The sequence below is a fragment of the Mustela nivalis genome (genome assembly GCF_964662115.1).
Source record: "Mustela nivalis genome assembly, chromosome: 6".
Classification (NCBI taxonomy): domain Eukaryota; kingdom Metazoa; phylum Chordata; class Mammalia; order Carnivora; family Mustelidae; genus Mustela; species Mustela nivalis.
The window spans coordinates 2,019,226-2,047,149 of NC_139025.1; the positions used below are offsets into that span (position 1 = coordinate 2,019,226).

The 27,924-nt window shown below is 66.8% G+C and overlaps 1 protein-coding gene across 1 annotated transcript; it reads left to right on the forward strand.

Moving 5' to 3' along the window:
• The first annotated feature begins 28 nt into the window (after positions 1-28).
• On the forward strand, positions 29-27,851 carry AHNAK2 (AHNAK nucleoprotein 2). The gene is made up of 6 exons (XM_082737584.1): positions 29-108; positions 700-807; positions 1,279-1,420; positions 1,706-1,890; positions 2,050-16,712; positions 17,748-27,851. Exons 2-6 carry the CDS (start codon positions 793-795, stop codon positions 27,121-27,123), a joined length of 24,381 nt encoding a protein of 8,126 aa, XP_082593710.1. The 5' UTR covers positions 29-108; positions 700-792; the 3' UTR covers positions 27,124-27,851.
• The last annotated feature ends 73 nt before the right edge of the window (positions 27,852-27,924 follow it).

Consider the following 27,924-nt stretch of genomic DNA (forward strand, 5'->3'; position numbering starts at 1 on the left):
TGCTGCCAGGTGACTGAAGGGCCCGTGGACGAGATCATTCGGCCACGGCCACAGGGGTCCTCCCCTGTGTATGAATACGCGGCTGAGGGTACCAGCTTTGGACTCCCGGTAAGCCTGCAGGACAGAGACCCACAGGCCGAGGGGGTGTGCCGGTGTGGGGCCACGGATGGCCATGTCTCCTTCATCACCCTGTGTGGACAACTCCCTTCCATTTGTGCAGCCACACAGCCCTGCCCTGCTGCCCGCTGGGCCACAGTGATGCCCATTCCACCATCCTCTCTGACTGTCCTGTGCCCAGAACACCTCCCTTCAGTGGGCCAGGACGTGGCTGAGACTGTGCACGTGTGTGCGCATGTGGGAAAGAGAGGCTTTGCTCTGGATGTGTGCGTACGTGGGCTGTCCCTGGAGAGGGCCTGGGGAGGGGTGGGAGCAGGGCTGTTTCCTAAAAGACTTGTTCTTGCTGTGTCTCCTTACCCTGCACACAAAACCCCAGTCCTGTGGGGTCTGCCCTGGAGGTGGGGGCTCGGCCCGGTCAGGCAGCACCAGGACAAAGAGTTACCCCCACCCCCGCCCTGTCCCCCAAGCCATGAGGTCAGCTCCCCTGGCAAACAGCACTGCTCTGGGGCCCCCTGGTCTCCTGAGTCCCTCCCGTGCCCGGGGCATGGACAGGTGCATGACCTCTGGCCTCTGTGGCTGCAGGAGGACACACCAAGGCGGCGGGCTTCCTCAGGCTCTGGGGGACTGAGGTCCTGGTGGAAGCGAGATTCAGGGGACTCACGGACATTCTCCAGAATGAGTCGACCACAGGTGAGTGTGGCAGGGCCTGAGAGTCAGAAAGATGGTCTCTCTGCACGGGCCTCAGCTTGGGGGAGGCAGGGCTGGGGTGGAGCCAGGAAAGAGGCCAGGGATGGGCCTGTGGGGAGGCGGGAGCGCCAGAGGATGGACAAGGCTTTGGCCACCCTGCAAGCAGGAGGCCCTTGGCTTTGCTCCCTGCTCGCGCCGGGCCTAGACAGCAGCTTTGCGAGCTTGCAGCTGGGGGTGCAGATAAGAGGAGGCCGCTCCCGCCGGAGGTGGCTTGCAGCTGGCTCCCTCCGAGGCCTGGACACGACAGCCCCGGCCCTGCCTGGGGGCCCTAAGCTTGCCACACGTCACCTAGAGGGTGCACAGGACTCTGGGGTCCCTGTGCTCAGGGAGGGTGGGTCCCCAGCTCTGAGGCCCATGGTGGCATAGGCAGAAGTGCACCACGGCCCTGATGTGCTTGTGCTCCGGTCTGTGCAGGAGGCGACGGAGGTGACGCTGATGACCGAGGCGGAAGCCGGAGCCAGCGGCTACAGCGTCACAGGGGGCGGGCACCAGGGCCTTTTCGTGAAGCAGGTGCTGAAGGACTCCTCAGCGGCCAAGCTCTTCAGCCTGAGAGAAGGTGCCTCGAATGCCCCTCCCTGGGCCCCCCATGGTCTCCCTGAGGACGGAGGGACTCGGAGGAAAACGGGCCGTATGTGCTGCTCAGGACGGCCCTGCTGAGACGGCTTGGCCACCTCCAGACGGGGCTGCCGCTTGTGTGGGGCGGGGTGGCCTCCTGCCCCCATGGGGCTCTGTGGAGGGGGTGTGGGGCTCTTGCTCTGGGGTCTGCCTCCCCTGGCCCGGTGGACGCGTCTCTCGGGGTCGTGGCGAGACCCGAGACCAACCCGAGGCTCTGTCTGTCCAGGGGACCAGCTGCTCAGTGCCACCGTGTTCTTCGACAACATTAAGTATGAAGACGCTCTCAAAATCCTGCAGTACTCAGAGCCCTACAGGGTTCAGTTCCAAGTCAGACGGAAACGTCCCGCCCCAGATGACGAGGACGTGGCCGCTGGGGGCACTCAGCCTGGCCCGAAGGACAGGGAGAAGCAGGTGAGGCCCTGCAGCCCGGGAGGCCGGGCCCCACTGAGCTCCCCACCTGCAGGGCCGAGGCCGAGGTGGGGGCCCCACACCACCCTCTTCTCTCCCCTGAGCCCCGGGACTCAGCGGTCTGGTCTGAGCACCTGCAAGTTCCCACGCCTTGTCTTTCAGGACAAAGATGTGGCTGACGGCTCCACAGAGACCCCTCCTCAGACCCTAGAAGGAAGCGGAGACCAGGAGAGACTGCTCGCCAAGCCCAGGGAGGGCAGAGGCAGGCGAGCCCAGAAGGAGAGGCTGTCCTGGCCCAAGTTCCAATCCATAACAAGCAAGCGCAGGCCGGGACCGCGGAGGTCCCACAGCTCCTCCGAGGCCGACGGGCGCGGGAACGCCCCTAACGTATCCCCCACCAGCACAGACACGGAAGCCCCAGGCCCAGCAGAGGAGCGGGAGCCGAAGGCAGGACCGGACAGTCCCCGCAGGACGAGGTTCCTGACCCTGAGATTCAGGATGGGCTCGGGGAAGGGCCCGACTCGGGAGGGGCGGCCCAGCGGAGGGGGCCCGGGGGGAGCGCTCCAGACCGGGGGCGTAGAGGAGGCCGGGGCCAGGGAGGACAGACAACAGGCCGCCGAGGCCACTGTGCTCAGCAGGAGAGAGGACTGGATGGCAGAGGGACCGGAGGGGACACCTGCTCTGACGGCAGAGCTGCCCATAGAGCCCGGTGCCCCCGCCCTGGGAGCCCTGCGGGGAGGGGCCAGCATGGTGTCCGCGGGCCGAAAAGAAACAAAGGAGGCAAAGGAGCAGGAGGCCGCTGTGGCCGAGGGGAGGCCTGGGGCGAGCTCACCTGCACACGGGCTGGACGGCCGGAGACAGGTGGCCCGGGGCACAGAAGTGGGGACTGCTGGGTCCGCTGGGCCAGGCGAAGGAGACGCACGGGGCCCCCACGCAGATATCCACATCCAAATCCCCAGCTTCCAAACACCCAGGTTTACAGTTTCCAAAGAAAAAAAACACGACCCAGAAGGAGGCCTAGCGCAGGGGCCGGAAGACAGGCGGAGAAGGACCCCGGAAGTCAGGGAACAGGGAGCTGCGCCGGAGGCGCCCAGGAAGCCCTCCGGGCACCGGCCACAAGGCAAGGTAGGAGGAGCAGAGGGAGCAGAGGCAGGTCACAGGATAGGACACGTGAAGGACGGGGACAAGGACAAAGGAAGGAGGGAGAGCAGGAGGACGGTGCTCAAGTTCAACGTGAGCTCCTTCGCCTGGTCGCCCAAAAAGGAAGTGAGAGCCGCCTCGGAACCCCCATCGGAGGAGCTGGGCCAGGAGAAAGGAGGCACCTTAACAGAGTGGACCCTGCAGACAGAGGAAAAAGACACACTGAGAGAAAAACGAGAAGAAAAAATACCCACCGAGGAGATACAGCCATCTACAAGAGAGACACAAAGACAGAAGAAAGGGGAGGTGACACTGGGAGACAAGGAGGTGGCCGCCAGAGACAGCAAGTTCAAGATGCCCAAGTTCAAGATGCCGTCCTTCGGCGTGTCGGCGCCGAGCAAGGATTTGGGAACCTCCGTGGACGTGACCGTGCCCAAGGTCGGAGGCGAGGCCACACTGCCGTCCCTGGGAGGGGAGGCGCGAGCCCCAGAGGGTGCCGTCCAGCTGCCCGCTGCTGACATCCAGCTCCCTGGGGGAGAGCTGGAGGTGTCCGGCCCCGAGGCAGAGGTGGCTGTGTCCGGGCTGAAGGGCAAAGCAGAAGGGGTCAAGATCAAGGGCCAGCTGCCCACAGTGCAGATGCCCAGCCTCAAGATGCCCAAGGTGGACATCAAGGCCCCGCAGGTGGACGTCAAGGCCCCGCAGGTGGACATCAAGGGGCCGAAACTGGACCTGAAGGCCGCCAAAGGGGAGGTGAGCGCCCCCGATGTGAAGGTGTCCCTGCCCAGCGTGGAGGTGGACGCCCAGGTGCCCGGCGCCAGGCTGGACGCTGACCTGTCCCTGGGAGACAAGGAGGTGGCCGCCCGATACAGCAAGTTCAAGATGCCCAAGTTCAAGATGCCGTCCTTCGGCGCGTCGGCGCCGAGCAAGTCCTTGGAGGCCTCCGTGGACGCGTCCCTGCCCAAGGTGCAGGCTGAGGTGTCCGTGCCCTCCGTACAGGCCGACGTCAAGGCCGGTGAGGTGACCGTTGAGCTGCCATCCGCCGACCTGGAGGTCAAGACTGCCTCGTTGGGCCTGAAGCTCCCTGAGGGCCACGTGCCCGAGGGGGAGCTCCAGGAACCCTCGGCCGGAGCCGGACTCAAAGGGCACCTGCCCAAGGTGCAGATGCCCAGCATCAAAATGCCCAAGGTGGACTTCAAGGCCCCCCAGGTGGACATCAAGGCGCCGAAGCTGGACCTGAAGGCCGCCAAAGGGGAGGTGAGCGCCCCCGATGTGGAGGTGTCCCTGCCCAGCGTGGAGGTGGACGCCCAGGCGCCCGGCGCCAGGCTGGACGCTGACCTGTCCCTGGGAGACAAGGAGGTGGCCGCCCGAGACAGCAAGTTCAAGATGCCCAAGTTCAAGATGCCGTCCTTCGGCGTGTCGGCGCCGAGCAAGGATTTGGGAACCTCCGTGGACGTGACCGTGCCCAAGGTCGGAGGCGAGGCCACACTGCCGTCCCTGGGAGGGGAGGCGCGAGCCCCAGAGGGTGCCGTCCAGCTGCCCGCTGCTGACATCCAGCTCCCTGGGGGAGAGCTGGAGGTGTCCGGCCCCGAGGCAGAGGTGGCTGTGTCCGGGCTGAAGGGCAAAGCAGAAGGGGTCAAGATCAAGGGCCAGCTGCCCACAGTGCAGATGCCCAGCCTCAAGATGCCCAAGGTGGACATCAAGGCCCCGCAGGTGGACGTCAAGGCCCCGCAGGTGGACATCAAGGGGCCGAAACTGGACCTGAAGGCCGCCAAAGGGGAGGTGAGCGCCCCCGATGTGAAGGTGTCCCTGCCCAGCGTGGAGGTGGACGCCCAGGTGCCCGGCGCCAGGCTGGACGCTGACCTGTCCCTGGGAGACAAGGAGGTGGCCGCCCGAGACAGCAAGTTCAAGATGCCCAAGTTCAAGATGCCGTCCTTCGGCGCGTCGGCGCCGAGCAAGTCCTTGGAGGCCTCCGTGGACGCGTCCCTGCCCAAGGTGCAGGCTGAGGTGTCCGTGCCCTCCGTACAGGCCGACGTCAAGGCCGGTGAGGTGACCGTTGAGCTGCCATCCGCCGACCTGGAGGTCAAGACTGCCTCGTTGGGCCTGAAGCTCCCTGAGGGCCACGTGCCCGAGGGGGAGCTCCAGGAACCCTCGGCCGGAGCCGGACTCAAAGGGCACCTGCCCAAGGTGCAGATGCCCAGCATCAAAATGCCCAAGGTGGACTTCAAGGCCCCCCAGGTGGACATCAAGGCGCCGAAGCTGGACCTGAAGGCCGCCAAAGGGGAGGTGAGCGCCCCCGATGTGGAGGTGTCCCTGCCCAGCGTGGAGGTGGACGCCCAGGCGCCCGGCGCCAGGCTGGACGCTGACCTGTCCCTGGGAGACAAGGAGGTGGCCGCCAGAGACAGCAAGTTCAAGATGCCCAAGTTCAAGATGCCGTCCTTCGGCGTGTCGGCGCCGAGCAAGGATTTGGGAACCTCCGTGGACGTGACCGTGCCCAAGGTCGGAGGCGAGGCCACACTGCCGTCCCTGGGAGGGGAGGCGCGAGCCCCAGAGGGTGCCGTCCAGCTGCCCGCTGCTGACATCCAGCTCCCTGGGGGAGAGCTGGAGGTGTCCGGCCCCGAGGCAGAGGTGGCTGTGTCCGGGCTGAAGGGCAAAGCAGAAGGGGTCAAGATCAAGGGCCAGCTGCCCACAGTGCAGATGCCCAGCCTCAAGATGCCCAAGGTGGACATCAAGGCCCCGCAGGTGGACGTCAAGGCCCCGCAGGTGGACATCAAGGGGCCGAAACTGGACCTGAAGGCCGCCAAAGGGGAGGTGAGCGCCCCCGATGTGAAGGTGTCCCTGCCCAGCGTGGAGGTGGACGCCCAGGTGCCCGGCGCCAGGCTGGACGCTGACCTGTCCCTGGGAGACAAGGAGGTGGCCGCCCGAGACAGCAAGTTCAAGATGCCCAAGTTCAAGATGCCGTCCTTCGGCGCGTCGGCGCCGAGCAAGTCCTTGGAGGCCTCCGTGGACGCGTCCCTGCCCAAGGTGCAGGCTGAGGTGTCCGTGCCCTCCGTACAGGCCGACGTCAAGGCCGGTGAGGTGACCGTTGAGCTGCCATCCGCCGACCTGGAGGTCAAGACTGCCTCGTTGGGCCTGAAGCTCCCTGAGGGCCACGTGCCCGAGGGGGAGCTCCAGGAACCCTCGGCCGGAGCCGGACTCAAAGGGCACCTGCCCAAGGTGCAGATGCCCAGCATCAAAATGCCCAAGGTGGACTTCAAGGCCCCCCAGGTGGACATCAAGGCGCCGAAGCTGGACCTGAAGGCCGCCAAAGGGGAGGTGAGCGCCCCCGATGTGGAGGTGTCCCTGCCCAGCGTGGAGGTGGACGCCCAGGCGCCCGGCGCCAGGCTGGACGCTGACCTGTCCCTGGGAGACAAGGAGGTGGCCGCCCGAGACAGCAAGTTCAAGATGCCCAAGTTCAAGATGCCGTCCTTCGGCGTGTCGGCGCCGAGCAAGGATTTGGGAACCTCCGTGGACGTGACCGTGCCCAAGGTCGGAGGCGAGGCCACACTGCCGTCCCTGGGAGGGGAGGCGCGAGCCCCAGAGGGTGCCGTCCAGCTGCCCGCTGCTGACATCCAGCTCCCTGGGGGAGAGCTGGAGGTGTCCGGCCCCGAGGCAGAGGTGGCTGTGTCCGGGCTGAAGGGCAAAGCAGAAGGGGTCAAGATCAAGGGCCAGCTGCCCACAGTGCAGATGCCCAGCCTCAAGATGCCCAAGGTGGACATCAAGGCCCCGCAGGTGGACGTCAAGGCCCCGCAGGTGGACATCAAGGGGCCGAAACTGGACCTGAAGGCCGCCAAAGGGGAGGTGAGCGCCCCCGATGTGAAGGTGTCCCTGCCCAGCGTGGAGGTGGACGCCCAGGTGCCCGGCGCCAGGCTGGACGCTGACCTGTCCCTGGGAGACAAGGAGGTGGCCGCCCGAGACAGCAAGTTCAAGATGCCCAAGTTCAAGATGCCGTCCTTCGGCGCGTCGGCGCCGAGCAAGTCCTTGGAGGCCTCCGTGGACGCGTCCCTGCCCAAGGTGCAGGCTGAGGTGTCCGTGCCCTCCGTACAGGCCGACGTCAAGGCCGGTGAGGTGACCGTTGAGCTGCCATCCGCCGACCTGGAGGTCAAGACTGCCTCGTTGGGCCTGAAGCTCCCTGAGGGCCACGTGCCCGAGGGGGAGCTCCAGGAACCCTCGGCCGGAGCCGGACTCAAAGGGCACCTGCCCAAGGTGCAGATGCCCAGCATCAAAATGCCCAAGGTGGACTTCAAGGCCCCCCAGGTGGACATCAAGGCGCCGAAGCTGGACCTGAAGGCCGCCAAAGGGGAGGTGAGCGCCCCCGATGTGGAGGTGTCCCTGCCCAGCGTGGAGGTGGACGCCCAGGCGCCCGGCGCCAGGCTGGACGCTGACCTGTCCCTGGGAGACAAGGAGGTGGCCGCCCGAGACAGCAAGTTCAAGATGCCCAAGTTCAAGATGCCGTCCTTCGGCGTGTCGGCGCCGAGCAAGGATTTGGGAACCTCCGTGGACGTGACCGTGCCCAAGGTCGGAGGCGAGGCCACACTGCCGTCCCTGGGAGGGGAGGCGCGAGCCCCAGAGGGTGCCGTCCAGCTGCCCGCTGCTGACATCCAGCTCCCTGGGGGAGAGCTGGAGGTGTCCGGCCCCGAGGCAGAGGTGGCTGTGTCCGGGCTGAAGGGCAAAGCAGAAGGGGTCAAGATCAAGGGCCAGCTGCCCACAGTGCAGATGCCCAGCCTCAAGATGCCCAAGGTGGACATCAAGGCCCCGCAGGTGGACGTCAAGGCCCCGCAGGTGGACATCAAGGGGCCGAAACTGGACCTGAAGGCCGCCAAAGGGGAGGTGAGCGCCCCCGATGTGAAGGTGTCCCTGCCCAGCGTGGAGGTGGACGCCCAGGTGCCCGGCGCCAGGCTGGACGCTGACCTGTCCCTGGGAGACAAGGAGGTGGCCGCCCGAGACAGCAAGTTCAAGATGCCCAAGTTCAAGATGCCGTCCTTCGGCGCGTCGGCGCCGAGCAAGTCCTTGGAGGCCTCCGTGGACGCGTCCCTGCCCAAGGTGCAGGCTGAGGTGTCCGTGCCCTCCGTACAGGCCGACGTCAAGGCCGGTGAGGTGACCGTTGAGCTGCCATCCGCCGACCTGGAGGTCAAGACTGCCTCGTTGGGCCTGAAGCTCCCTGAGGGCCACGTGCCCGAGGGGGAGCTCCAGGAACCCTCGGCCGGAGCCGGACTCAAAGGGCACCTGCCCAAGGTGCAGATGCCCAGCATCAAAATGCCCAAGGTGGACTTCAAGGCCCCCCAGGTGGACATCAAGGCGCCGAAGCTGGACCTGAAGGCCGCCAAAGGGGAGGTGAGCGCCCCCGATGTGGAGGTGTCCCTGCCCAGCGTGGAGGTGGACGCCCAGGCGCCCGGCGCCAGGCTGGACGCTGACCTGTCCCTGGGAGACAAGGAGGTGGCCGCCCGAGACAGCAAGTTCAAGATGCCCAAGTTCAAGATGCCGTCCTTCGGCGTGTCGGCGCCGAGCAAGGATTTGGGAACCTCCGTGGACGTGACCGTGCCCAAGGTCGGAGGCGAGGCCACACTGCCGTCCCTGGGAGGGGAGGCGCGAGCCCCAGAGGGTGCCGTCCAGCTGCCCGCTGCTGACATCCAGCTCCCTGGGGGAGAGCTGGAGGTGTCCGGCCCCGAGGCAGAGGTGGCTGTGTCCGGGCTGAAGGGCAAAGCAGAAGGGGTCAAGATCAAGGGCCAGCTGCCCACAGTGCAGATGCCCAGCCTCAAGATGCCCAAGGTGGACATCAAGGCCCCGCAGGTGGACGTCAAGGCCCCGCAGGTGGACATCAAGGGGCCGAAACTGGACCTGAAGGCCGCCAAAGGGGAGGTGAGCGCCCCCGATGTGAAGGTGTCCCTGCCCAGCGTGGAGGTGGACGCCCAGGTGCCCGGCGCCAGGCTGGACGCTGACCTGTCCCTGGGAGACAAGGAGGTGGCCGCCCGAGACAGCAAGTTCAAGATGCCCAAGTTCAAGATGCCGTCCTTCGGCGCGTCGGCGCCGAGCAAGTCCTTGGAGGCCTCCGTGGACGCGTCCCTGCCCAAGGTGCAGGCTGAGGTGTCCGTGCCCTCCGTACAGGCCGACGTCAAGGCCGGTGAGGTGACCGTTGAGCTGCCATCCGCCGACCTGGAGGTCAAGACTGCCTCGTTGGGCCTGAAGCTCCCTGAGGGCCACGTGCCCGAGGGGGAGCTCCAGGAACCCTCGGCCGGAGCCGGACTCAAAGGGCACCTGCCCAAGGTGCAGATGCCCAGCATCAAAATGCCCAAGGTGGACTTCAAGGCCCCCCAGGTGGACATCAAGGCGCCGAAGCTGGACCTGAAGGCCGCCAAAGGGGAGGTGAGCGCCCCCGATGTGGAGGTGTCCCTGCCCAGCGTGGAGGTGGACGCCCAGGCGCCCGGCGCCAGGCTGGACGCTGACCTGTCCCTGGGAGACAAGGAGGTGGCCGCCCGAGACAGCAAGTTCAAGATGCCCAAGTTCAAGATGCCGTCCTTCGGCGTGTCGGCGCCGAGCAAGGATTTGGGAACCTCCGTGGACGTGACCGTGCCCAAGGTCGGAGGCGAGGCCACACTGCCGTCCCTGGGAGGGGAGGCGCGAGCCCCAGAGGGTGCCGTCCAGCTGCCCGCTGCTGACATCCAGCTCCCTGGGGGAGAGCTGGAGGTGTCCGGCCCCGAGGCAGAGGTGGCTGTGTCCGGGCTGAAGGGCAAAGCAGAAGGGGTCAAGATCAAGGGCCAGCTGCCCACAGTGCAGATGCCCAGCCTCAAGATGCCCAAGGTGGACATCAAGGCCCCGCAGGTGGACGTCAAGGCCCCGCAGGTGGACATCAAGGGGCCGAAACTGGACCTGAAGGCCGCCAAAGGGGAGGTGAGCGCCCCCGATGTGAAGGTGTCCCTGCCCAGCGTGGAGGTGGACGCCCAGGTGCCCGGCGCCAGGCTGGACGCTGACCTGTCCCTGGGAGACAAGGAGGTGGCCGCCCGAGACAGCAAGTTCAAGATGCCCAAGTTCAAGATGCCGTCCTTCGGCGCGTCGGCGCCGAGCAAGTCCTTGGAGGCCTCCGTGGACGCGTCCCTGCCCAAGGTGCAGGCTGAGGTGTCCGTGCCCTCCGTACAGGCCGACGTCAAGGCCGGTGAGGTGACCGTTGAGCTGCCATCCGCCGACCTGGAGGTCAAGACTGCCTCGTTGGGCCTGAAGCTCCCTGAGGGCCACGTGCCCGAGGGGGAGCTCCAGGAACCCTCGGCCGGAGCCGGACTCAAAGGGCACCTGCCCAAGGTGCAGATGCCCAGCATCAAAATGCCCAAGGTGGACTTCAAGGCCCCCCAGGTGGACATCAAGGCGCCGAAGCTGGACCTGAAGGCCGCCAAAGGGGAGGTGAGCGCCCCCGATGTGGAGGTGTCCCTGCCCAGCGTGGAGGTGGACGCCCAGGCGCCCGGCGCCAGGCTGGACGCTGACCTGTCCCTGGGAGACAAGGAGGTGGCCGCCCGAGACAGCAAGTTCAAGATGCCCAAGTTCAAGATGCCGTCCTTCGGCGTGTCGGCGCCGAGCAAGGATTTGGGAACCTCCGTGGACGTGACCGTGCCCAAGGTCGGAGGCGAGGCCACACTGCCGTCCCTGGGAGGGGAGGCGCGAGCCCCAGAGGGTGCCGTCCAGCTGCCCGCTGCTGACATCCAGCTCCCTGGGGGAGAGCTGGAGGTGTCCGGCCCCGAGGCAGAGGTGGCTGTGTCCGGGCTGAAGGGCAAAGCAGAAGGGGTCAAGATCAAGGGCCAGCTGCCCACAGTGCAGATGCCCAGCCTCAAGATGCCCAAGGTGGACATCAAGGCCCCGCAGGTGGACGTCAAGGCCCCGCAGGTGGACATCAAGGGGCCGAAACTGGACCTGAAGGCCGCCAAAGGGGAGGTGAGCGCCCCCGATGTGAAGGTGTCCCTGCCCAGCGTGGAGGTGGACGCCCAGGTGCCCGGCGCCAGGCTGGACGCTGACCTGTCCCTGGGAGACAAGGAGGTGGCCGCCCGAGACAGCAAGTTCAAGATGCCCAAGTTCAAGATGCCGTCCTTCGGCGCGTCGGCGCCGAGCAAGTCCTTGGAGGCCTCCGTGGACGCGTCCCTGCCCAAGGTGCAGGCTGAGGTGTCCGTGCCCTCCGTACAGGCCGACGTCAAGGCCGGTGAGGTGACCGTTGAGCTGCCATCCGCCGACCTGGAGGTCAAGACTGCCTCGTTGGGCCTGAAGCTCCCTGAGGGCCACGTGCCCGAGGGGGAGCTCCAGGAACCCTCGGCCGGAGCCGGACTCAAAGGGCACCTGCCCAAGGTGCAGATGCCCAGCATCAAAATGCCCAAGGTGGACTTCAAGGCCCCCCAGGTGGACATCAAGGCGCCGAAGCTGGACCTGAAGGCCGCCAAAGGGGAGGTGAGCGCCCCCGATGTGGAGGTGTCCCTGCCCAGCGTGGAGGTGGACGCCCAGGCGCCCGGCGCCAGGCTGGACGCTGACCTGTCCCTGGGAGACAAGGAGGTGGCCGCCCGAGACAGCAAGTTCAAGATGCCCAAGTTCAAGATGCCGTCCTTCGGCGTGTCGGCGCCGAGCAAGGATTTGGGAACCTCCGTGGACGTGACCGTGCCCAAGGTCGGAGGCGAGGCCACACTGCCGTCCCTGGGAGGGGAGGCGCGAGCCCCAGAGGGTGCCGTCCAGCTGCCCGCTGCTGACATCCAGCTCCCTGGGGGAGAGCTGGAGGTGTCCGGCCCCGAGGCAGAGGTGGCTGTGTCCGGGCTGAAGGGCAAAGCAGAAGGGGTCAAGATCAAGGGCCAGCTGCCCACAGTGCAGATGCCCAGCCTCAAGATGCCCAAGGTGGACATCAAGGCCCCGCAGGTGGACGTCAAGGCCCCGCAGGTGGACATCAAGGGGCCGAAACTGGACCTGAAGGCCGCCAAAGGGGAGGTGAGCGCCCCCGATGTGAAGGTGTCCCTGCCCAGCGTGGAGGTGGACGCCCAGGTGCCCGGCGCCAGGCTGGACGCTGACCTGTCCCTGGGAGACAAGGAGGTGGCCGCCCGAGACAGCAAGTTCAAGATGCCCAAGTTCAAGATGCCGTCCTTCGGCGCGTCGGCGCCGAGCAAGTCCTTGGAGGCCTCCGTGGACGCGTCCCTGCCCAAGGTGCAGGCTGAGGTGTCCGTGCCCTCCGTACAGGCCGACGTCAAGGCCGGTGAGGTGACCGTTGAGCTGCCATCCGCCGACCTGGAGGTCAAGACTGCCTCGTTGGGCCTGAAGCTCCCTGAGGGCCACGTGCCCGAGGGGGAGCTCCAGGAACCCTCGGCCGGAGCCGGACTCAAAGGGCACCTGCCCAAGGTGCAGATGCCCAGCATCAAAATGCCCAAGGTGGACTTCAAGGCCCCCCAGGTGGACATCAAGGCGCCGAAGCTGGACCTGAAGGCCGCCAAAGGGGAGGTGAGCGCCCCCGATGTGGAGGTGTCCCTGCCCAGCGTGGAGGTGGACGCCCAGGCGCCCGGCGCCAGGCTGGACGCTGACCTGTCCCTGGGAGACAAGGAGGTGGCCGCCCGAGACAGCAAGTTCAAGATGCCCAAGTTCAAGATGCCGTCCTTCGGCGTGTCGGCGCCGAGCAAGGATTTGGGAACCTCCGTGGACGTGACCGTGCCCAAGGTCGGAGGCGAGGCCACACTGCCGTCCCTGGGAGGGGAGGCGCGAGCCCCAGAGGGTGCCGTCCAGCTGCCCGCTGCTGACATCCAGCTCCCTGGGGGAGAGCTGGAGGTGTCCGGCCCCGAGGCAGAGGTGGCTGTGTCCGGGCTGAAGGGCAAAGCAGAAGGGGTCAAGATCAAGGGCCAGCTGCCCACAGTGCAGATGCCCAGCCTCAAGATGCCCAAGGTGGACATCAAGGCCCCGCAGGTGGACGTCAAGGCCCCGCAGGTGGACATCAAGGGGCCGAAACTGGACCTGAAGGCCGCCAAAGGGGAGGTGAGCGCCCCCGATGTGAAGGTGTCCCTGCCCAGCGTGGAGGTGGACGCCCAGGTGCCCGGCGCCAGGCTGGACGCTGACCTGTCCCTGGGAGACAAGGAGGTGGCCGCCCGAGACAGCAAGTTCAAGATGCCCAAGTTCAAGATGCCGTCCTTCGGCGCGTCGGCGCCGAGCAAGTCCTTGGAGGCCTCCGTGGACGCGTCCCTGCCCAAGGTGCAGGCTGAGGTGTCCGTGCCCTCCGTACAGGCCGACGTCAAGGCCGGTGAGGTGACCGTTGAGCTGCCATCCGCCGACCTGGAGGTCAAGACTGCCTCGTTGGGCCTGAAGCTCCCTGAGGGCCACGTGCCCGAGGGGGAGCTCCAGGAACCCTCGGCCGGAGCCGGACTCAAAGGGCACCTGCCCAAGGTGCAGATGCCCAGCATCAAAATGCCCAAGGTGGACTTCAAGGCCCCCCAGGTGGACATCAAGGCGCCGAAGCTGGACCTGAAGGCCGCCAAAGGGGAGGTGAGCGCCCCCGATGTGGAGGTGTCCCTGCCCAGCGTGGAGGTGGACGCCCAGGCGCCCGGCGCCAGGCTGGACGCTGACCTGTCCCTGGGAGACAAGGAGGTGGCCGCCCGAGACAGCAAGTTCAAGATGCCCAAGTTCAAGATGCCGTCCTTCGGCGTGTCGGCGCCGAGCAAGGATTTGGGAACCTCCGTGGACGTGACCGTGCCCAAGGTCGGAGGCGAGGCCACACTGCCGTCCCTGGGAGGGGAGGCGCGAGCCCCAGAGGGTGCCGTCCAGCTGCCCGCTGCTGACATCCAGCTCCCTGGGGGAGAGCTGGAGGTGTCCGGCCCCGAGGCAGAGGTGGCTGTGTCCGGGCTGAAGGGCAAAGCAGAAGGGGTCAAGATCAAGGGCCAGCTGCCCACAGTGCAGATGCCCAGCCTCAAGATGCCCAAGGTGGACATCAAGGCCCCGCAGGTGGACGTCAAGGCCCCGCAGGTGGACATCAAGGGGCCGAAACTGGACCTGAAGGCCGCCAAAGGGGAGGTGAGCGCCCCCGATGTGAAGGTGTCCCTGCCCAGCGTGGAGGTGGACGCCCAGGTGCCCGGCGCCAGGCTGGACGCTGACCTGTCCCTGGGAGACAAGGAGGTGGCCGCCCGAGACAGCAAGTTCAAGATGCCCAAGTTCAAGATGCCGTCCTTCGGCGCGTCGGCGCCGAGCAAGTCCTTGGAGGCCTCCGTGGACGCGTCCCTGCCCAAGGTGCAGGCTGAGGTGTCCGTGCCCTCCGTACAGGCCGACGTCAAGGCCGGTGAGGTGACCGTTGAGCTGCCATCCGCCGACCTGGAGGTCAAGACTGCCTCGTTGGGCCTGAAGCTCCCTGAGGGCCACGTGCCCGAGGGGGAGCTCCAGGAACCCTCGGCCGGAGCCGGACTCAAAGGGCACCTGCCCAAGGTGCAGATGCCCAGCATCAAAATGCCCAAGGTGGACTTCAAGGCCCCCCAGGTGGACATCAAGGCGCCGAAGCTGGACCTGAAGGCCGCCAAAGGGGAGGTGAGCGCCCCCGATGTGGAGGTGTCCCTGCCCAGCGTGGAGGTGGACGCCCAGGCGCCCGGCGCCAGGCTGGACGCTGACCTGTCCCTGGGAGACAAGGAGGTGGCCGCCAGAGACAGCAAGTTCAAGATGCCCAAGTTCAAGATGCCGTCCTTCGGCGTGTCGGCGCCGAGCAAGGATTTGGGAACCTCCGTGGACGTGACCGTGCCCAAGGTCGGAGGCGAGGCCACACTGCCGTCCCTGGGAGGGGAGGCGCGAGCCCCAGAGGGTGCCGTCCAGCTGCCCGCTGCTGACATCCAGCTCCCTGGGGGAGAGCTGGAGGTGTCCGGCCCCGAGGCAGAGGTGGCTGTGTCCGGGCTGAAGGGCAAAGCAGAAGGGGTCAAGATCAAGGGCCAGCTGCCCACAGTGCAGATGCCCAGCCTCAAGATGCCCAAGGTGGACATCAAGGCCCCGCAGGTGGACGTCAAGGCCCCGCAGGTGGACATCAAGGGGCCGAAACTGGACCTGAAGGCCGCCAAAGGGGAGGTGAGCGCCCCCGATGTGAAGGTGTCCCTGCCCAGCGTGGAGGTGGACGCCCAGGTGCCCGGCGCCAGGCTGGACGCTGACCTGTCCCTGGGAGACAAGGAGGTGGCCGCCCGAGACAGCAAGTTCAAGATGCCCAAGTTCAAGATGCCGTCCTTCGGCGCGTCGGCGCCGAGCAAGTCCTTGGAGGCCTCCGTGGACGCGTCCCTGCCCAAGGTGCAGGCTGAGGTGTCCGTGCCCTCCGTACAGGCCGACGTCAAGGCCGGTGAGGTGACCGTTGAGCTGCCATCCGCCGACCTGGAGGTCAAGACTGCCTCGTTGGGCCTGAAGCTCCCTGAGGGCCACGTGCCCGAGGGGGAGCTCCAGGAACCCTCGGCCGGAGCCGGACTCAAAGGGCACCTGCCCAAGGTGCAGATGCCCAGCATCAAAATGCCCAAGGTGGACTTCAAGGCCCCCCAGGTGGACATCAAGGCGCCGAAGCTGGACCTGAAGGCCGCCAAAGGGGAGGTGAGCGCCCCCGATGTGGAGGTGTCCCTGCCCAGCGTGGAGGTGGACGCCCAGGCGCCCGGCGCCAGGCTGGACGCTGACCTGTCCCTGGGAGACAAGGAGGTGGCCGCCCGAGACAGCAAGTTCAAGATGCCCAAGTTCAAGATGCCGTCCTTCGGCGTGTCGGCGCCGAGCAAGGATTTGGGAACCTCCGTGGACGTGACCGTGCCCAAGGTCGGAGGCGAGGCCACACTGCCGTCCCTGGGAGGGGAGGCGCGAGCCCCAGAGGGTGCCGTCCAGCTGCCCGCTGCTGACATCCAGCTCCCTGGGGGAGAGCTGGAGGTGTCCGGCCCCGAGGCAGAGGTGGCTGTGTCCGGGCTGAAGGGCAAAGCAGAAGGGGTCAAGATCAAGGGCCAGCTGCCCACAGTGCAGATGCCCAGCCTCAAGATGCCCAAGGTGGACATCAAGGCCCCGCAGGTGGACGTCAAGGCCCCGCAGGTGGACATCAAGGGGCCGAAACTGGACCTGAAGGCCGCCAAAGGGGAGGTGAGCGCCCCCGATGTGAAGGTGTCCCTGCCCAGCGTGGAGGTGGACGCCCAGGTGCCCGGCGCCAGGCTGGACGCTGACCTGTCCCTGGGAGACAAGGAGGTGGCCGCCCGAGACAGCAAGTTCAAGATGCCCAAGTTCAAGATGCCGTCCTTCGGCGCGTCGGCGCCGAGCAAGTCCTTGGAGGCCTCCGTGGACGCGTCCCTGCCCAAGGTGCAGGCTGAGGTGTCCGTGCCCTCCGTACAGGCCGACGTCAAGGCCGGTGAGGTGACCGTTGAGCTGCCATCCGCCGACCTGGAGGTCAAGACTGCCTCGTTGGGCCTGAAGCTCCCTGAGGGCCACGTGCCCGAGGGGGAGCTCCAGGAACCCTCGGCCGGAGCCGGACTCAAAGGGCACCTGCCCAAGGTGCAGATGCCCAGCATCAAAATGCCCAAGGTGGACTTCAAGGCCCCCCAGGTGGACATCAAGGCGCCGAAGCTGGACCTGAAGGCCGCCAAAGGGGAGGTGAGCGCCCCCGATGTGGAGGTGTCCCTGCCCAGCGTGGAGGTGGACGCCCAGGCGCCCGGCGCCAGGCTGGACGCTGACCTGTCCCTGGGAGACAAGGAGGTGGCCGCCCGAGACAGCAAGTTCAAGATGCCCAAGTTCAAGATGCCGTCCTTCGGCGTGTCGGCGCCGAGCAAGGATTTGGGAACCTCCGTGGACGTGACCGTGCCCAAGGTCGGAGGCGAGGCCACACTGCCGTCCCTGGGAGGGGAGGCGCGAGCCCCAGAGGGTGCCGTCCAGCTGCCCGCTGCTGACATCCAGCTCCCTGGGGGAGAGCTGGAGGTGTCCGGCCCCGAGGCAGAGGTGGCTGTGTCCGGGCTGAAGGGCAAAGCAGAAGGGGTCAAGATCAAGGGCCAGCTGCCCACAGTGCAGATGCCCAGCCTCAAGATGCCCAAGGTGGACATCAAGGCCCCGCAGGTGGACGTCAAGGCCCCGCAGGTGGACATCAAGGGGCCGAAACTGGACCTGAAGGCCGCCAAAGGGGAGGTGAGCGCCCCCGATGTGAAGGTGTCCCTGCCCAGCGTGGAGGTGGACGCCCAGGTGCCCGGCGCCAGGCTGGACGCTGACCTGTCCCTGGGAGACAAGGAGGTGGCCGCCCGAGACAGCAAGTTCAAGATGCCCAAGTTCAAGATGCCGTCCTTCGTCGTGTCGGCGCCGAGCAAGGATTTGGGAACCTCCGTGGACGTGACCGTGCCCAAGGTCGGAGGCGAGGCCACACTGCCGTCCCTGGGAGGGGAGGCGCGAGCCCCAGAGGGTGCCGTCCAGCTGCCCGCTGCTGACATCCAGCTCCCTGGGGGAGAGCTGGAGGTGTCCGGCCCCGAGGCAGAGGTGGCTGTGTCCGGGCTGAAGGGCAAAGCAGAAGGGGTCAAGATCAAGGGCCAGCTGCCCACAGTGCAGATGCCCAGCCTCAAGATGCCCAAGGTGGACATCAAGGCCCCGCAGGTGGACGTCAAGGCCCCGCAGGTGGACATCAAGGGGCCGAAACTGGACCTGAAGGCCGCCAAAGGGGAGGTGAGCGCCCCCGATGTGAAGGTGTCCCTGCCCAGCGTGGAGGTGGACGCCCAGGTGCCCGGCGCCAGGCTGGACGCTGACCTGTCCCTGGGAGACAAGGAGGTGGCCGCCCGAGACAGCAAGTTCAAGATGCCCAAGTTCAAGATGCCGTCCTTCGGTGCGTCGGCGCCGAGCAAGTCCTTGGAGGCCTCCGTGGACGCGTCCCTGCCCAAGGTGCAGGCTGAGGTGTCCGTGCCCTCCGTACAGGCCGACGTCAAGGCCGGTGAGGTGACCGTTGAGCTGCCATCCGCCGACCTGGAGGTCAAGACTGCCTCGTTGGGCCTGAAGCTCCCTGAGGGCCACGTGCCCGAGGGGGAGCTCCAGGAACCCTCGGCCGGAGCCGGACTCAAAGGGCACCTGCCCAAGGTGCAGATGCCCAGCATCAAAATGCCCAAGGTGGACTTCAAGGCCCCCCAGGTGGACATCAAGGCGCCGAAGCTGGACCTGAAGGCCGCCAAAGGGGAGGTGAGCGCCCCCGATGTGGAGGTGTCCCTGCCCAGCGTGGAGGTGGACGCCCAGGCGCCCGGCGCCAGGCTGGACGCTGACCTGTCCCTGGGAGACAAGGAGGTGGCCGCCCGAGACAGCAAGTTCAAGATGCCCAAGTTCAAGATGCCGTCCTTCGGCGTGTCGGCGCCGAGCAAGGATTTGGGAACCTCCGTGGACGTGACCGTGCCCAAGGTCGGAGGCGAGGCCACACTGCCGTCCCTGGGAGGGGAGGCGCGAGCCCCAGAGGGTGCCGTCCAGCTGCCCGCTGCTGACATCCAGCTCCCTGGGGGAGAGCTGGAGGTGTCCGGCCCCGAGGCAGAGGTGGCTGTGTCCGGGCTGAAGGGCAAAGCAGAAGGGGTCAAGATCAAGGGCCAGCTGCCCACAGTGCAGATGCCCAGCCTCAAGATGCCCAAGGTGGACATCAAGGCCCCGCAGGTGGACGTCAAGGCCCCGCAGGTGGACATCAAGGGGCCGAAACTGGACCTGAAGGCCGCCAAAGGGGAGGTGAGCGCCCCCGATGTGAAGGTGTCCCTGCCCAGCGTGGAGGTGGACGCCCAGGTGCCCGGCGCCAGGCTGGACGCTGACCTGTCCCTGGGAGACAAGGAGGTGGCCGCCCGAGACAGCAAGTTCAAGATGCCCAAGTTCAAGATGCCGTCCTTCGGCGCGTCGGCGCCGAGCAAGTCCTTGGAGGCCTCCGTGGACGCGTCCCTGCCCAAGGTGCAGGCTGAGGTGTCCGTGCCCTCCGTACAGGCCGACGTCAAGGCCGGTGAGGTGACCGTTGAGCTGCCATCCGCCGACCTGGAGGTCAAGACTGCCTCGTTGGGCCTGAAGCTCCCTGAGGGCCACGTGCCCGAGGGGGAGCTCCAGGAACCCTCGGCCGGAGCCGGACTCAAAGGGCACCTGCCCAAGGTGCAGATGCCCAGCATCAAAATGCCCAAGGTGGACTTCAAGGCCCCCCAGGTGGACATCAAGGCGCCGAAGCTGGACCTGAAGGCCGCCAAAGGGGAGGTGAGCGCCCCCGATGTGGAGGTGTCCCTGCCCAGCGTGGAGGTGGACGCCCAGGCGCCCGGCGCCAGGCTGGACGCTGACCTGTCCCTGGGAGACAAGGAGGTGGCCGCCCGAGACAGCAAGTTCAAGATGCCCAAGTTCAAGATGCCGTCCTTCGGCGTGTCGGCGCCGAGCAAGGATTTGGGAACCTCCGTGGACGTGACCGTGCCCAAGGTCGGAGGCGAGGCCACACTGCCGTCCCTGGGAGGGGAGGCGCGAGCCCCAGAGGGTGCCGTCCAGCTGCCCGCTGCTGACATCCAGCTCCCTGGGGGAGAGCTGGAGGTGTCCGGCCCCGAGGCAGAGGTGGCTGTGTCCGGGCTGAAGGGCAAAGCAGAAGGGGTCAAGATCAAGGGCCAGCTGCCCACAGTGCAGATGCCCAGCCTCAAGATGCCCAAGGTGGACATCAAGGCCCCGCAGGTGGACGTCAAGGCCCCGCAGGTGGACATCAAGGGGCCGAAACTGGACCTGAAGGCCGCCAAAGGGGAGGTGAGCGCCCCCGATGTGAAGGTGTCCCTGCCCAGCGTGGAGGTGGACGCCCAGGTGCCCGGCGCCAGGCTGGACGCTGACCTGTCCCTGGGAGACAAGGAGGTGGCCGCCCGAGACAGCAAGTTCAAGATGCCCAAGTTCAAGATGCCGTCCTTCGGCGCGTCGGCGCCGAGCAAGTCCTTGGAGGCCTCCGTGGACGCGTCCCTGCCCAAGGTGCAGGCTGAGGTGTCCGTGCCCTCCGTACAGGCCGACGTCAAGGCCGGTGAGGTGACCGTTGAGCTGCCATCCGCCGACCTGGAGGTCAAGACTGCCTCGTTGGGCCTGAAGCTCCCTGAGGGCCACGTGCCCGAGGGGGAGCTCCAGGAACCCTCGGCCGGAGCCGGACTCAAAGGGCACCTGCCCAAGGTGCAGATGCCCAGCATCAAAATGCCCAAGGTGGACTTCAAGGCCCCCCAGGTGGACATCAAGGCGCCGAAGCTGGACCTGAAGGCCGCCAAAGGGGAGGTGAGCGCCCCCGATGTGGAGGTGTCCCTGCCCAGCGTGGAGGTGGACGCCCAGGCGCCCGGCGCCAGGCTGGACGCTGACCTGTCCCTGGGAGACAAGGAGGTGGCCGCCAGAGACAGCAAGTTCAAGATGCCCAAGTTCAAGATGCCGTCCTTCGGCGTGTCGGCGCCGAGCAAGGATTTGGGAACCTCCGTGGACGTGACCGTGCCCAAGGTCGGAGGCGAGGCCACACTGCCGTCCCTGGGAGGGGAGGCGCGAGCCCCAGAGGGTGCCGTCCAGCTGCCCGCTGCTGACATCCAGCTCCCTGGGGGAGAGCTGGAGGTGTCCGGCCCCGAGGCAGAGGTGGCTGTGTCCGGGCTGAAGGGCAAAGCAGAAGGGGTCAAGATCAAGGGCCAGCTGCCCACAGTGCAGATGCCCAGCCTCAAGATGCCCAAGGTGGACATCAAGGCCCCGCAGGTGGACGTCAAGGCCCCGCAGGTGGACATCAAGGGGCCGAAACTGGACCTGAAGGCCGCCAAAGGGGAGGTGAGCGCCCCCGATGTGAAGGTGTCCCTGCCCAGCGTGGAGGTGGACGCCCAGGTGCCCGGCGCCAGGCTGGACGCTGACCTGTCCCTGGGAGACAAGGAGGTGGCCGCCCGAGACAGCAAGTTCAAGATGCCCAAGTTCAAGATGCCGTCCTTCGTCGTGTCGGCGCCGAGCAAGGATTTGGGAACCTCCGTGGACGTGACCGTGCCCAAGGTCGGAGGCGAGGCCACACTGCCGTCCCTGGGAGGGGAGGCGCGAGCCCCAGAGGGTGCCGTCCAGCTGCCCGCTGCTGACATCCAGCTCCCTGGGGGAGAGCTGGAGGTGTCCGGCCCCGAGGCAGAGGTGGCTGTGTCCGGGCTGAAGGGCAAAGCAGAAGGGGTCAAGATCAAGGGCCAGCTGCCCACAGTGCAGATGCCCAGCCTCAAGATGCCCAAGGTGGACATCAAGGCCCCGCAGGTGGACGTCAAGGCCCCGCAGGTGGACATCAAGGGGCCGAAACTGGACCTGAAGGCCGCCAAAGGGGAGGTGAGCGCCCCCGATGTGAAGGTGTCCCTGCCCAGCGTGGAGGTGGACGCCCAGGTGCCCGGCGCCAGGCTGGACGCTGACCTGTCCCTGGGAGACAAGGAGGTGGCCGCCCGAGACAGCAAGTTCAAGATGCCCAAGTTCAAGATGCCGTCCTTCGGTGCGTCGGCGCCGAGCAAGTCCTTGGAGGCCTCCGTGGACGCGTCCCTGCCCAAGGTGCAGGCTGAGGTGTCCGTGCCCTCCGTACAGGCCGACGTCAAGGCCGGTGAGGTGACCGTTGAGCTGCCATCCGCCGACCTGGAGGTCAAGACTGCCTCGTTGGGCCTGAAGCTCCCTGAGGGCCACGTGCCCGAGGGGGAGCTCCAGGAACCCTCGGCCGGAGCCGGACTCAAAGGGCACCTGCCCAAGGTGCAGATGCCCAGCATCAAAATGCCCAAGGTGGACTTCAAGGCCCCCCAGGTGGACATCAAGGCGCCGAAGCTGGACCTGAAGGCCGCCAAAGGGGAGGTGAGCGCCCCCGATGTGGAGGTGTCCCTGCCCAGCGTGGAGGTGGACGCCCAGGCGCCCGGCGCCAGGCTGGACGCTGACCTGTCCCTGGGAGACAAGGAGGTGGCCGCCCGAGACAGCAAGTTCAAGATGCCCAAGTTCAAGATGCCGTCCTTCGGCGTGTCGGCGCCGAGCAAGGATTTGGGAACCTCCGTGGACGTGACCGTGCCCAAGGTCGGAGGCGAGGCCACACTGCCGTCCCTGGGAGGGGAGGCGCGAGCCCCAGAGGGTGCCGTCCAGCTGCCCGCTGCTGACATCCAGCTCCCTGGGGGAGAGCTGGAGGTGTCCGGCCCCGAGGCAGAGGTGGCTGTGTCCGGGCTGAAGGGCAAAGCAGAAGGGGTCAAGATCAAGGGCCAGCTGCCCACAGTGCAGATGCCCAGCCTCAAGATGCCCAAGGTGGACATCAAGGCCCCGCAGGTGGACGTCAAGGCCCCGCAGGTGGACATCAAGGGGCCGAAACTGGACCTGAAGGCCGCCAAAGGGGAGGTGAGCGCCCCCGATGTGAAGGTGTCCCTGCCCAGCGTGGAGGTGGACGCCCAGGTGCCCGGCGCCAGGCTGGACGCTGACCTGTCCCTGGGAGACAAGGAGGTGGCCGCCCGAGACAGCAAGTTCAAGATGCCCAAGTTCAAGATGCCGTCCTTCGGCGCGTCGGCGCCGAGCAAGTCCTTGGAGGCCTCCGTGGACGCGTCCCTGCCCAAGGTGCAGGCTGAGGTGTCCGTGCCCTCCGTACAGGCCGACGTCAAGGCCGGTGAGGTGACCGTTGAGCTGCCATCCGCCGACCTGGAGGTCAAGACTGCCTCGTTGGGCCTGAAGCTCCCTGAGGGCCACGTGCCCGAGGGGGAGCTCCAGGAACCCTCGGCCGGAGCCGGACTCAAAGGGCACCTGCCCAAGGTGCAGATGCCCAGCATCAAAATGCCCAAGGTGGACTTCAAGGCCCCCCAGGTGGACATCAAGGCGCCGAAGCTGGACCTGAAGGCCGCCAAAGGGGAGGTGAGCGCCCCCGATGTGGAGGTGTCCCTGCCCAGCGTGGAGGTGGACGCCCAGGCGCCCGGCGCCAGGCTGGACGCTGACCTGTCCCTGGGAGACAAGGAGGTGGCCGCCCGAGACAGCAAGTTCAAGATGCCCAAGTTCAAGATGCCGTCCTTCGGCGTGTCGGCGCCGAGCAAGGATTTGGGAACCTCCGTGGACGTGACCGTGCCCAAGGTCGGAGGCGAGGCCACACTGCCGTCCCTGGGAGGGGAGGCGCGAGCCCCAGAGGGTGCCGTCCAGCTGCCCGCTGCTGACATCCAGCTCCCTGGGGGAGAGCTGGAGGTGTCCGGCCCCGAGGCAGAGGTGGCTGTGTCCGGGCTGAAGGGCAAAGCAGAAGGGGTCAAGATCAAGGGCCAGCTGCCCACAGTGCAGATGCCCAGCCTCAAGATGCCCAAGGTGGACATCAAGGCCCCGCAGGTGGACGTCAAGGCCCCGCAGGTGGACATCAAGGGGCCGAAACTGGACCTGAAGGCCGCCAAAGGGGAGGTGAGCGCCCCCGATGTGAAGGTGTCCCTGCCCAGCGTGGAGGTGGACGCCCAGGTGCCCGGCGCCAGGCTGGACGCTGACCTGTCCCTGGGAGACAAGGAGGTGGCCGCCCGAGACAGCAAGTTCAAGATGCCCAAGATCAAGATACCGTTCTTCAGTGCGTCGGTGGGGAGGAAGTCCTCGGAGGCCGCAGTGGACAGGTCCCTGCCTATACTCAGGGCTGAACCGTCCCCGGTCCTCTTGGAGGACGAGCCAAGTTTTGTGTCCCGTTCTCTCCACGTGCACACTGTGGATATTGGCCATCCTGCAGGAGAAATGGATCCGTTTCTCCCGGAAGCGGATTTCGCTGTGTCCACAACGTCTCAAGAAGCCGAAGCACTGTCCACCATGGGCCTGCCTCTTGAGACGAGAATGCACTCGGTCATGATTCCTGTTGTGGACGTCAAGGCCCCGCAGGTGGACATCAAGTCCCCGCAACTGGACATCAAGGGCTCCAAAGAGGTCCTGAGTGCCCCTGAGAGTGACGTGTCTGTGTCTGGTTTGGACGTGGACGCCCAGGTCCACGGCTCACAGTTGGCCGAAGGTAGTATCTCTGGGGATGGGAAAGATTTTCCCGCAGGGAAGACAATCCCGATCTCTAACGTCAGCATTTCCGCCTCCGTCCCCTCCCCCAGCCAGCCTTCCGGGGCACGTGAAGACACAGGTCTCTCCTCCTCCTCCGGCCTCAGACTTCCCGTGGTCTCTGGCAGTGATCAGCATCTCCATACACATGGTGATGCGCTTTTGTCAGTTGGAAAAGGTGGAGAAAGAAGCAAAAGCAAAAAGTCCTATTTTAAATTGCCCAAAGTCTTCTCTCCCCCAGGGAAAACAGCTAAAGGCTTTGCAGCGTCTGCAGAGGAACACGAAGTCACTTCAACTGTGAGTGTCTCTGCCCAGGGGCCGCCTGTGGCTTCCGTGGAGGCTTCCCTGCCGATGTCCATGCTAGGTCGGCTCAGCGGTCTCCCTGTGGAACCCTCCAGCCTCGGCCCCTGCGAGGACGTCACTCTTACAAAATTCCAGGTGACTGTCCCCAGAGGCCCTGTGCCCCCTGAGCTGCCTTGTGAAGCCCCGTCTGGGTCCCAGATCGATCCTCAGCTTCCGAGCCCAGCAGGGGCGGGCGACCCCAGCTCCACTGAACACGTTCTACTGTCCCATCCTGACGGGTCCCCGGGGCCCATGGACACTGTACTTCCTGACTCTTACGGCCGGGTGACTTTTCCTAAATTTCATCGACCCAAATTCTGCCTGTCGCTCTCAACCTCAGGGTCCGGAGTGGCGGCGCCCGGAGACCACGAGTGCGCGTCCCCTACATCTGCCCAGCTCGCTGCGCAGGGGCTGGACGCCTCCACGGAGGAAGCCGTGGCCCGCCCCATGCCGGGCCCCCCGGGGCCACCTGTGGGGATCTCTGTGTCTGAGGGGGCAGAGGGGCGCACAGGCACAGCAGGGACGGCAGCTCCAGGCAGACGTGTCGCACGCAAGGGGCAAGGCAGTCCGGGGAGCGCACCGAGGCTCCGGCTTCCCTCGCTCGGCTGGTCCCCGAGGAAGGGGGCAGAGACCGAAGCAGACCCTGGCCACGGCCCGGGGGATGCCGGCGCCCTGGCCGGCCGGCCGGGGGGTCGCGCTCCAGCTGCAGAGGCTGCTGCAGACGTGACCCTCCGGAAGGAGGGAGAGGCGGGAGCGGTCAGCGCGGCTGCCCTTGCCCTGCTGAAGGTTGTGCCTCCCGGAATGAAGGCTTCCCCAGGAGGGCCTGGCCTTCCTCAGGGAGACCCGGGTCTGGCCCACAGTGAGGGTGGTGTTGGGGGTGTTGGCGTAGCCATGGGCCTGCCTGAAGGGGCCGCTGTGAGCCTCCGCCTCTCGGAGACCCCCATTCCCAGCTTGGACTTTGTCCAGCCTGACCTCAGCGCCGGCGAAGCTGCGGCACAGGGGGGCCTGGACGCAGGCCCCCTCCCTCTTTCCAAACATGGCCTGTCTCCCCGAGATAGCGCCCAAGGCCTTGGGCTTGGGGCCGGCTCAGCAAGCCTGCTGTGTGGGGAGGGCACGGCCCCCTTGGCAGAGGAGCCCCTCCCGCCGTCCCTGATGGTGGGGCGCTCAGAGCAGGGAGCAGCGCCGGGGGGCCCCAGGGAGAGCTGGTTTAGGATGCCCTCACTCGGCCTGCCCAGCCTCCGACGCGCCCCCAAGGAGTGGGCAGAGTCTGCAGGTGCGCCAGGGGAGGGCGAGGCAGTGGTCCCCGCACCTGCCACAGAGGTGGGCACGGCTAAGTCCCCGCAGCCCCGGGAGCCTGGTGCGGACGGGACAGCCGCGGGCAGCCCGGCTTCTTCCTACGCAGACGTCCTGCGGGGGAACCTTGACCCTCGCATGCCCGCAGGGCCGTCTGCTCCCGAGGTCAGGGTCCGGCCGGGCGCAGGCTCCCTGCCCCTCCTGCTGCACGGACCACCTCCAGCAGAAGCAGGAGAGGCCCCTCTTCCTGCACCAGGGGGTCCGGGCCTGGTCGGGGGGCCCGAGGGGGACGAGGGGCCGCCTTCCCAGCCCGAGGGCCCTCTCAGACTGCGGGCTTGCAGCACGCACTTGCCCTCGCAGGTTTCCGTGGTCAGTGTGGGTCGGGTCTGGGAAGACTCCGTGCTGCGCGTCCAGATCCCCAAGTTAAAGGTCCCGAGGTTCAGCTTCCCGGCCCCCAGCTCGGAGGCCGTTGTTTTCGTGCCCAGTGTGAGAAAGCTGTCCTGCCCGCAGAGAGCTCCCGACACGGCTCTGCTCACATGCAGTGCTGGAGGGCGGGGCGCCCGCACCCCGGAGGCCCCCCCGGCCCTCAGGCCCCCCTCAGAAAGTGCCCCCGTTTGTAAGGTCAGGGTGCACATCCAGGGCGTGGAGGCGGCCAGCCGCCAGGTAGCCGTGCACAGCATGGTGACCACTGTGTGCACTGAGCTCTCGGGGCCCGAGGTCTCTCCTACCCAGATCGTGCGGGAGTCAGAGGTCCCCGTGTCAGAGACCCAAACGCTTTCTTACGGGTTTTCCTTGCTAAAGGGGAGGGTCCCAGAGCCCCCGACACGGGCACAGGTGCACGTGGCGCCTGCAGACCGTGGGCCAGCGGGACACCGAGAGGCTCAGGAACTGGTGGTCCCAGGACCAGACCCCACTGCTGGAGACCTCCAGCCTGACACCGGGGAGCCTTTCGAAATCATCTGTCCCGGAGTGGACGCGCCGGGACCGGCAGCGGGCCCGTCCCACGTGCGCTCCGGCCGCGGGCGCACCGACAGCTGCTCCGACGACGAGCCGGCGGAGACACTCGAGCCCCTGCCGGAAGAGGACCCGGAGACAGCGGAGGCCGGGGCCCGGGCTGCGGGCGACCCGGCTCCCAAGGCAGGACCGGAAGGCAAATGGTCCTCTGGTCTGTTCCGGTTTTGGCTCCCGAGCATCGGCTTTTACTCCTCGGTGTCCGAGGCCGGTGCCGGTTCCCCAGCTGGTGCCCAGAGACCGGCTCCTGTGCAGACCCAGCCCGAGGCGCGGCCGCCTCCCTCGCAGGAGAAGGGGGGCTGGTTCCGATTTCCCAAGCTGGGCTTCTCCTCCTCCCCTACCAAGAAAAGCAAAAGTGCAGAAGAGGAGACCGGCCCAGCCGAGGAAGACCTCCAGGACGAGGCAGGCACCTTCTACGATGCGCGAGAAAGCCTCTCCGCGGAGGAGCCGGGAGCCGGGGAGCCGGCAGAGGCGGTGCGCGCTGGCGCAGCTCCAGTTCCACGGTGACCTCCGCCGCAAGAACCGCGCGGGTCCTGCTGCAGCGGGACGCAGCCGCCACCCGGCAGTCTGCGCCGGGGCCCGCCACGGCCTGAGGACTGGGAAGGGGAGACTGTTCCACGCGGGACAGACACCCACACCGAGCCCCAGAACCCCTCCCACCCGACCGCGCGGGCACCCACCGCTCTCCTAGCGCTGAGGCGCACAACACACGGCCGGCCCCGACGCGCGGCCGAGCTGCAGAAGCGGGGAGGCAGCCCGACGGCCCAGGCGCCAGGCTCCGTCCAGGGAGGGGGTGCTGCGCCGGCGGCTGGGGTGAGGCCTCCCTGAGCCGCGCCTCCAGGGAGCCACAGGCAGTGCCCAGCGGGTCCCAGCCGCGATCTCGGGGAAGAGGGTGGTTAACCACCGTGGGTGTAGATGTAGTGTTTGCCGTGGCCCCTGTCTTCTCCTGCTGCTTCGGGCAACGTGGTTTCCCTCGACTCCAGGCAGTCGGGTGCGTTGCAGGAGCCCCCTGCCTGCTTCGCTGTATGAGCTCGTGTGTGGGACATGCTCCCCCGGGCAAGCCTGGGTGCTTGGTGTAGATGCGGCACACGCGGCTGGACGTGGCGGCCGAGGGGGGAGCCGGGGGAGGTCTGCAGTGTCCCGCCCACACAGCCCCCACTGTACACGCTGCAGCCAGGACGCCATTGGAACCCCCCCACCCCCGCAAAGGACAATAAAGAGCAAGACCCACCCCAGCACCGGCTGATAGGTCTTTTGTTCCGGCCGTACTCTGCCCACACGCCCCAGAGCTAACCTCTCCCGGCCCTA

Coding starts and splice junctions, on each gene's coding strand:
- AHNAK2 (XM_082737584.1), top strand. Junction 1,421..1,705: donor GCTCTTCAGCCTGAGAGAAG/GTGCCTCGAATG, acceptor CTGTCTGTCCAG/GGGACCAGCTGCTCAGTGCC. Junction 16,713..17,747: donor GCCAGGCTGGACGCTGACCT/GTCCCTGGGAGA, acceptor GCCCGGCGCCAG/GCTGGACGCTGACCTGTCCC.